The sequence below is a fragment of the Verticillium alfalfae genome, genomic scaffold (assembly GCF_000150825.1).
Source record: "Verticillium alfalfae VaMs.102 supercont1.6 genomic scaffold, whole genome shotgun sequence".
In the NCBI taxonomy this organism is placed as follows: domain Eukaryota; kingdom Fungi; phylum Ascomycota; class Sordariomycetes; order Glomerellales; family Plectosphaerellaceae; genus Verticillium; species Verticillium alfalfae.
The window spans coordinates 1,252,648-1,261,694 of NW_003315033.1; the positions used below are offsets into that span (position 1 = coordinate 1,252,648).

The window sequence follows — 9,047 nt, forward strand, 5'->3', positions numbered from 1 at the left end:
GTCAAAGGCATCGCCTGTGAGCATGGGCACCGGGCACGACCGTGAGCGACAGGTTGGGATACTCATCAGACAGCGAGCGGGTGATGAGGGCATCCGTGTGATACGTGTGCCCATCGAATGGTCAAAGTACTGCCTGGTGGCGGGGATCACTGTGCTTCTCAGATCGTGGAGCTGGCGTCGGGCGCCGGCGGCGGGACTGGAGAGCGCGACTTGCTCGCCTGGGACGGGCTGGCGTGCTTCAGAGCGCCGCAGAGAGTCGGTCGAACGGCAGCATCGCCGCCTGTGGCATGAAGACGCTCAAAAGTGCTTGCGCAGCTGGACAATGTTGGCTGGCAGCGGTCCATTGAAGGATCCGTTCAGAGGACTGTTGGCAATTGGATCCATGACGGGCCACGGAGAACGGACTCGACGTATGGGAGATGCAAGTAAACAGTTTGTCAATTGATGATGAAGCTCAAAGATGCACAGTTCAATGGCGGGGAGATGGTGTGAGAGATGAAGATGGAAGGATTTATGAAGAGGACAAATGCTGGTGCCTGATGGAAGGACGAGGGCGAGGGCGGCCAGGGGAGGGGAGGGGGGTTGGTCGTGTCTGAGGTCGACGTGAGCCAACTGCGCCGCCGAGAGGCACAGCTGTGGCTCAGGCGGGACATTTGCGCTGATCGGCGGGAAGCACAGGCTACGGTGCGCTGAAACAGCGATTCGGAAGAAAGCCTCAATGTGACGATGGAAGGGACACAGGCACTCGAATGATGGACATTCTACATAATCTTACTGGTCAAAATATCTTGGGTGTATTATTTGTCTGGAGATACCCGAAGCTTTCGAGGTGCCGACACGCATCTTGACCATGCCTTTGGCCAATCCTAGGTTTAACGAGAGGGTGTCGCATAAGGTACGAAACAGCTGCGTTGGATATTTTGAGGGCCAAGGGGGAGTTGTCTGAGTTTGCATCAGGGTATAAGGCAATTCTGCCACATTTATTAGTACTATATGCGCAAATTGGTGCCCGGGCAGGTATCCCTGGCGATGTATGGCTTTACAGAGACTGTCTCATCAAGTCCGGTTTGGCTTCTGGAAGGAATCATTTCCTCGGGAGAACCGTCCACGCAGATGCTTTCATGCCACTGTCTTCCTTTCAGACCCAATTCAAAATGATTTCTCACGCTCTCAGAGTCAATTGCGGGGGTAGCATAGCGTGGATGTTCATGCCAATGCTAGGAAATGGAATCGATGGCTTTCCGAATCAATGAAACAGGAGGCTCCATGCTGACCTTTATTTCATCGTAGGGCAAAACGTATTGCTCTTTGAATGATATTGAGTATGTTGCGTATATGGACTTGTAACTCTGTTCCTTCCTGAACCATTGTGAACAGTGAATCACTTTGGAGCGCTCCACGAGGAGAAGGATCACATTCACTTCTAGTGTACCGTCAGTGAATGCGTGCTTCCTCTTGCATCCACTGCCCTCCAGTCCAGTCTTATACTCTATAAATCAAACCCCCAAACCTGGTTCTTTAGTGAACTTGGAAAACTGACCAACTCACAATATTATCAACTCGCAGAGCCAAGACACACCCAACATGGCTTCCATCACTGGCCTGGATATCTCGGGCAATGCCCTCGTGGCCTTTTGGTAAGCTGACCTGCCAGCATTCGTGATTTTCACATTTCCAAGTATGCTGACAACCCAGCCTCTGGGACATGCTTGAGCGCAACCTTGCCACAGCTTATGCCTGGCGCTGCCAGCCTTTTGAGCTTGCCGAGAACCCCACCTTTGTCCCTTCGGACGTGAGCATTGTGATCGCAACCATCCAGCCGGACGATTCTTTCACCCGTGCACTGCGTCTCTGGCTCGAGAACAAGCCCAAAGAGATCATCATCGTCACCATCACGCGTGACTTGGAGGCTGTCAAGGAGCTCGTATCTGATCTCGAGCACGGACAGGCCATCATTCAGATCCTGGCCATCAATCACGCGAACCAACGAGAGCAGCAAATTCATGGCATCAAGATGACCACTGGTAAAATCATCCTCCTGGCCGACGACGATACATTCTGCACCAGCTCAGAAGTTGTACCTTGGCTTCTTGCTCCTCTCGAAAATCCCCGCATCGGCGCCGTGGGAGGCAAACAGCTTGCTGACATTCCGCTCGAACGTCGCAATGCCGCCATCTCGACGCCTTGGGAGGCCATCTCTGTCTTTGGCCTCGACACCTTCCACAACACGTCCGCCGCCCGGTTCGGCGCCGACGAGGATACCTGGGTGCTCGTCGGCCGCGCTCAGGCTATCCGCGGCGATATCCTTCGCGATCCCGCCTTCCTTCGCGGCTTCATCAACGAGACGTGGCGCGGCGTTCCCATCCGCACGGGCAACGACGCCTTCATCACACGCTGGGTGGTTGCGCAGGGCTGGAAGATGGCGTACCAAGTCGCTGATGGCGCTGAGGTGCACACGATCCCGCTGATTGACCGGACCGTCATGCGTCAGCGGGCTCGCTGGCTGCGCAACTCGCACATGTTCTTCTCGTCGGCTCTCCTTTGGGCCCCTGGCTTTTCGGAGATGCGCTGCAAGACTCCCTACAAGGCTAGGAAGATGCTGGAGCGGGTGTTTCGCCCTTTGATTACTCTGGTGCATTTCGGAGTGTGGCTTCAAGCTTGCAAGACGCACCCTCATCTCTGGTAAGTGGACCCAAACACATCGAGCGAGGTGAACTTCGAGGAGCGCCGAGGCTAACAATGGCAGGCTTGTCATCACGGCATGGTATGCGTTCCTCTATTACCAGCCGTACCGTGGCTTTGCTGTGAAATATCCCTGGATGAAGCGCCATGTCTGGGCTTTGTTCCTCATGGACACCGTGGGTAGCCTGTTGGTTGAGCTTTATGCATGGCTCACCATCAGCAATGATACTTGGATGACAAGGGAGGATAGTGCTTGAAGGTAGCACGGACCCCATAGGTCACGATCATGAGCCTCAAAGTGGCGCCTAGAGGAAGATCAAAACGCAGAAGCATTCATGGAAGACGATTCAGTTCAGAGCAGGCGCGACGAGGAAAAGCGCTTTCGACAGCAGACATTGATAACTGCCATGGAAGAAAATCTCCGCGTCGATGAAGCACTTGTTGACAATGATTTGCAGTGATTGTACATGGATATCTAGGTCCCATGGGCGACAAGGCTGCCGCGCAAGGTCCATGATGTGACGTCACGGCCCAGCATGTCCCGGCCGTGTTTCTTACGCGGCCTCGGAGCAAAGATCCACAGACAACAGCAGCGAGCCACTGCTGACCTCTTGGGTCTCTCGAATCAACTGGCTAGAGATGAATCCCACGTCCAGGATTTCCGAAGAACGTGAGGTTATAATATGGAGATATGACCTCAGCCGTCAGGCACTACGGCATGGCACCGTCATAGCTCGACCCCAGGGACCTCGACTCCGAGATTCTATCTGGGCTTGCTGGGGTATTTGATGATCTGGTCTCACCCTTTGCAAAGCGTATTCTTTCATCACCAAATCATCCTTTCATTCCTGCAAGATACTCGTCCAAGTTCAATATGTCAAACTTCAACAACACGTCCGCTCCCGTCCCCGGCGCCACCGGCTACAACGACCCCGCCGGCACCCACGGACCTCACCACTCCCGCATCGGCAACGCCATCGATCCCCGCGTCGACTCGGACCGCGACGGTCGCGCCGCCACCAACTCTTCCGTGCCCGCGACCGGCTACGAGAACCAGAATTCGCGATATGAGAACCAGCCCGTTGGCAACCGTGGCGTGACGGGCTACGATGATCCCACTGGCACTCATGGACCCCATGCCACGAGGGCTGGCAACGTCGCGGATCCGCGCATCGATTCTGACCGCGACGGTCGCGCGACAGCCGACACATCTATTCCTGCGACGGGAATCAGGGGCCCGAACACACAGAGTGTGTCGGGGGGGGACCACTACGACGCATGGACCGGCCGCATCAGCCATGGCCCGACGAGCGCTGCCGCTGGCACCACTGCGGGAACCACTGCCGGCACGCACGCCACGGTGGACGACGGCCACAAGCAGGGGGGTCTCAAGGAGAGCGTCAAGGGTGTGATTGCCCAAGGTCACGTCAGTATATCCCCAGCATTGAACAGTATATAGAAAGCCACTGACAGCAATCGGCAGGGCATGGGCGAATCGGTCCGCGGCCATTTTAATGCTGGTGTCGATGGACTGCTTGGCGACAAGGAGGGCCAACGCAAGGATGCTGCCGTTGCGGCCGGCGGCGAGCGCGAGTTTGCGCGCAAAGACTTCGAGCACAAGGGAACGATGGATAAGTCGCTGGGACCCGGACCAAACCACTGAATGCGCGTGCTGTTAGTGTGTAGCATAGTTCTCTTGATATCCAATTTCTTATGTCCTTACTTCCAAAGATGTGCTATGTACAGGCAGTGTACAGATGGTGTGTCAGTATATTACAACAATACAGTGTGGACAGGACCAGGGCACAAGTCATCGATCCCAATCCCACCAGCCTAATATCCATCCCCGGCACGCAGCACACGCGACCAGTGCTTCGACCAGCGACAGCTCCAAGCCGGACTCTACCTCCAGCTGCCCCTCGAGCTCCGAAGCCAGCTTTCTTCCCGTGTCTCCGTCTCGCCACACCAGGTCAGCCCCTTTCTTTTCCACGATGAAGAGAACTCGACGGCGCCACTCCTCATCGGGCTTGTATCCCCATCTCGTCATCTTCGCTCTCGCAGCGTCGAGCGCCGCCTGTGACTGCGGTGTGACATGCCAAAATCGACACGTGCCGGAGCGCGCCACGTCCGCCAGCTCAATGTGGCCCGGCAGCGTGCCGGCTTTGCAGCCTCTGATCTCGGGGTTGTGCCGCACAGGGGTAAAGCGGTGCAGGGCGTTGACGTTGGTCGCCTCGTAGAGCGTGAGATCGTGGTCATAGTCTGGGGCTGAGGCTGCGGCCGAGACGACGCGGCGGAGGCAAGATGAGGATGCAGCTGGAGACGTCCACGCAGGTACAGAAGGGCGAGGTGGACTTGAAGGCCCGCCGATCGAGATACGGCGGCTCTCGGAGGGAGTGAGGCGGCGCAGGCTGAGCTTGAATGGTTTGCCTAGGCTGGAGATGACCTGGCTCAGCTGGAAACGAGGGGCTGCGGGTTCGTGGCCGAGGCAGTGTTTGGAGGAGACGAAAGGGGGTTGAAAGGCGTAGATGCGGGCTTCAGGGTCGCAGCGACGGTAGGAAGGCGGCAGAGTCAAGCCAGCGGGCGTCTCCTTGCACAGCGACTCAGTTTCGGCGTCGGACACCGCAGAGAGGAGCGAGTCGACGCGAGACCTGCTCCGGAAGAGGTCAGGCGGTGTCGGACCAGTGATGGCGGGCACGAGCTCGGTGGTGCGATGGTCGGCATAGGTGGGTAGGGCTTCAGAAGCCTCTGACGTGTCCATGGTAAGGATATACGATGATTTGAGAGTTACTGGTGGGCCTTTTCGTTGCTTGTTCGTTCATCAGGTGCTTTTGGCGGGATCATCGCCAATGGGACGGTCAAGTTGGTTGCACAGAGATCACTCAATTAGCATGGAAACCGCCTGCTTTGAAAGCATGGCAAGAGATTTGTACACTGTCTGTTCTGTAGCTTGGCATGTGCCTGTGCTAAGTAACGAAACAGGTCGTGCCGTGCATCTGGATCGAAAGTAGAGGCTCGGGCCGAAGATGCGAGTCAACGATCCGGGCTTGAGGGTCGGACAGTGCCAGCCGCTGCCTTCGATGAGGCTAAATCGGAGGATAAGCTCTCAGATAGGTATGAGACGTGTAGATACTGTCCGCCGATCGAATTAGATGATCATCTTCAGATTCCTGAGGTGAAGCCAAGTGATGACGATGATCTAGGACAGTTGACGGCGGGGTGGCGGGGTAGCTCGGTTTACGGCATATGCACCCTATGCCCTTTTGGTGTCTATACCGCTTATAAGGACAGTCTCCTCTCGTGTCCATCCATTCCTCTCGTCAACGCTCCAAGCGGCATCCCTCCTCTTGCTTTTCCGTCATCCCATTATTGCTCGGGACGATCCGCGTGACGTGAGAGCACCGAAGCTGAAACTGAACTCTGAGTCGACTGGGTCTCCATGCGCCATCCGACCTGCCCAGGCCTTGCCACTTGACGCATTCGCAGACACAGCCGAAGAGAGTCCACTTGTCTTGTACGACACACCTTCTTTGACCATGCCCATCACGGCGAGTATTGACGAACATCTCGGCACCAAAAGGACAGCATCATGCCAGGTGCAACATGATCGACGGCGAAGCGTCTGACTCGATTCATCAAGCCTCTCTCGCCATCACATGCATTGTATGGCAGGTCGTCAAAACTCAGTTGACGCTACTCGCCCACCGAAGCTCAGCCCTCCCGTTTCACAGCTTCATTGCACAGCCATGCCAATCAAGAGCTTCCGCCCACGCAGCCCAACGCCTCCCTAAACTCTATTCGGCACAACATGTCATATGCAGCCCTCCTCCTCCCAGAGCTGGACCCCGCCCCCCTCCCCCAAGCCTAGATCCGAACACAAACGAGAAGCCAGTCCCAGGTATGGCCTGCAAACGTACTTCTTCGGCTCACCATTTCATCTGCCGACTGTGCATCTCAGCCGCGGAGGTGGAGGGAGCTTCGATTGGACGTCCTCAAACCGTGCATACTAGTCTCATCACAGCTTCGGCGGGAGTGTGGGCTGTACTGTAGAAGTAATGGCAAGGAACCTGAGCCGACCAGAGAGGCTGTGGTACGCGCCCGTCGCCCATGGAACACACCTACCCCGCGTCTGGCCGTGAGCACGCTCGTCGAGGCTGCTCAGCTGCTTGCTCAGCATCCCACGATGTGACTTTGGCGTCTGGCTGTGGACGGGTGCAGCGAGGCCCATGGCTGGCTGAATGAAGGCCTCAGAGCATGTCTGAATGCAACCTGCTGAAGAGAGCGCCGTTGCATGCCTGTGGCGTCTGAGGGCTTGTGGCAGCAGTGACTGTTGCCTGGGCGGTGGCATATGACGTGAAGAAAAAGCAAAGCAACAGGATCGACGATGGGTATAAAGACCAGTCCCATGGGCTGTTGAGGAAGGCCTGTTGAGAAGCTGGTGAAGCATCAGATCCAACTTGAGCATAGAAGCAGCTAACCGCGCTTACATCCATACACCACTACGCAAGACCACCACCCTCCGATATCACCATGTCAGGAGAGACCATCCCAGGCGAGTGGCTCGTCACCCTCAAGCCCTATGCCAACGAGTCCATCGACTCTGAGCACACCTCCCTCCTGAGCACTCGCACTGCCGACCCGGACACGCACTTCAACTGCGATGTGCAGTGCCACTTTGCCCTGCCCGAGCTGCGCGGCTACAGCGCAAAGTTCGACGACGCCACGCGCGCCGAGGTCGAGGCCCTACCCGAGGTCCAGGCCGTCGAGCCGCTGCAGGTATACCGCCACTGCGCCGCCGCCGGCGCGACGGCCGTGCAGTCCAACGCGCCCTGGGGCCTGGCGCGCATCTCGCAGCGGGGCCGCGTGTCGCCCGCGGGACCGTGGGAGTACAAGTACGACGCCAACGCCGGCGCCGGCACCGTGGCGTACATCCTCGACACGGGCATACGCGACACGCACGACGAGTTCGAGGGGCGGGCGTCCAAGGGCCCGACGTTCTCGCAGGGGCGGCCGGCGAGCGACGAGGACGCGACGGGCACGGCACCACGTCGCCGGCACCATCGGCGGCAAGACGTACGGCGTGGCGAAGAAGGCCGAGCTCGTGGGCGTCAAGGTCTTCAACGACGACCCGCAGCCCGGCGCGACGAATGCCGACATTATCCGGGCGCTCGAGTGGGTCGTGGACCAGGTCAAGTCGCACGGCAAGCCTTCGGTCGTCAACATGAGCCTTGGCGGCGGCGCCTCGGCGGCGCTTGATGCGGCCGTGGCTTCGACTGTCAGGGCTGGCATCGTGGTTGTTGTCGCCGCTGGCAACGACGGCGTGAGTCGAACCCACAGTGATGAGCGTAGTGCGTCTGGACGCTGACATGTTCCGAACAGCGACCTTCTGATCGCGGGTCACCAGCTCGGGAGCCCCTGGCCATTACCGTTGGAGCGTCCGACGTCGAGGATGCTGGGGCGAGTTTCACGAGCTGGGGCAAGAGTGCGTAGTTTGGCATATCGTGATCATGAGAAAAGGTGCTGACAGGGACCAGTTGTCGACATCTTCGCGCCTGGCGTGGATATCAAGTCTTCGTGGAACACTGGCGATGATGCCGTAGAATCTCTCAACGGGACATCGATGGGTACGTCTCCTTACCAAGAAGGCCTTGGCGATTTTGATCAAGAAACCTCTAACCTTTCTCCAGCGTCGCCTCACGTTGCTGGCGCCGTCTGTTACCTCTTGAGCCAGAAGAGAGTGGAACCCCTGCTTGTGATGCCCCAGCTGCTGGGCTGGGCGGACAAGAACAAACTGACAGGGCTCAAAGACCGGACCATTGACGCGCTGCTCGTAGTGTCAGACAATTAACCATCGACGACGTGCCGGTCAAACTGTGGTATCAGGGCATAAACGACCAGCGAAGGGAAGGGGGGTTTTGGAATGCCGCGGCAAGGTGCTCTGGCTTGGTTGATTTTTTTGATCGTGACGCAGTGTGCAGATCTATAGTCGCTCTCGCTCTCGCCCCGAAATCGCAACGCTTTCCTGAAGTCTTGTGTCTTCGTTCTTCTCCAGCATGTGATGCGCCCTTCCTCACGCCCAAAGATGTGCCTGAAGATGCCAACGCTCCCTCTAGTCTGTTCTCTCCTTTGGTATCAACCCCGGCCTCCGGTGTAATCCGCACCGGCAGCCTTGCGCAACCTCTTGACGATGTCTTGCAGGTCGAGATCGCTCTTGTCGCTCGCGTTCACCTGGATGCTGTGGTGGAGCGAGGACGCGGAGCGACTTCGACGGCCTCGATGCTGACGACGGGCTTTTCGCATGACCTTTGTCTTCTCGGCTGATCCAGACAATAGAGTGCGACTTGGACCACGAGTAGCTCTCGGAGTCG

At 57.5% G+C, this 9,047-nt stretch overlaps 4 protein-coding genes across 4 annotated transcripts; 3 read left to right on the forward strand and 1 right to left on the reverse strand.

Annotated features, from left to right (window-relative positions):
- Nucleotides 1-1,584: 1,584 nt before the first annotated feature.
- On the forward strand, nt 1,585-2,939 carry VDBG_05478 (polysaccharide synthase; the record flags this gene model as incomplete). The annotated part of the gene is made up of 3 exons (XM_003004319.1): nt 1,585-1,637; nt 1,696-2,682; nt 2,747-2,939. The coding sequence occupies 3 exons, from the start codon at nt 1,585-1,587 to the stop codon at nt 2,937-2,939; spliced, it is 1,233 nt and encodes a 410-aa protein (XP_003004365.1).
- Nucleotides 2,940-3,556: 617 nt separating this feature from the next.
- VDBG_05479 (conserved hypothetical protein) lies at nt 3,557-4,345 on the forward strand (the record flags this gene model as incomplete). Its single annotated transcript, XM_003004320.1, has 2 exons — nt 3,557-4,108; nt 4,166-4,345. The coding sequence occupies 2 exons, from the start codon at nt 3,557-3,559 to the stop codon at nt 4,343-4,345; spliced, it is 732 nt and encodes a 243-aa protein (XP_003004366.1).
- A 147-nt stretch (nt 4,346-4,492) lies between these two features.
- VDBG_05480 (predicted protein) lies at nt 4,493-5,440 on the reverse strand (the record flags this gene model as incomplete). Its single annotated transcript, XM_003004321.1, has 1 exon — nt 4,493-5,440. One exon carries the CDS (start codon nt 5,438-5,440, stop codon nt 4,493-4,495), a length of 948 nt encoding a protein of 315 aa, XP_003004367.1.
- A 1,769-nt stretch (nt 5,441-7,209) lies between these two features.
- VDBG_05481 (alkaline proteinase) lies at nt 7,210-8,527 on the forward strand (the record flags this gene model as incomplete). Its single annotated transcript, XM_003004322.1, has 5 exons — nt 7,210-7,752; nt 7,814-7,999; nt 8,059-8,161; nt 8,214-8,303; nt 8,367-8,527. The coding sequence occupies 5 exons, from the start codon at nt 7,210-7,212 to the stop codon at nt 8,525-8,527; spliced, it is 1,083 nt and encodes a 360-aa protein (XP_003004368.1).
- Nucleotides 8,528-9,047: the final 520 nt, after the last annotated feature.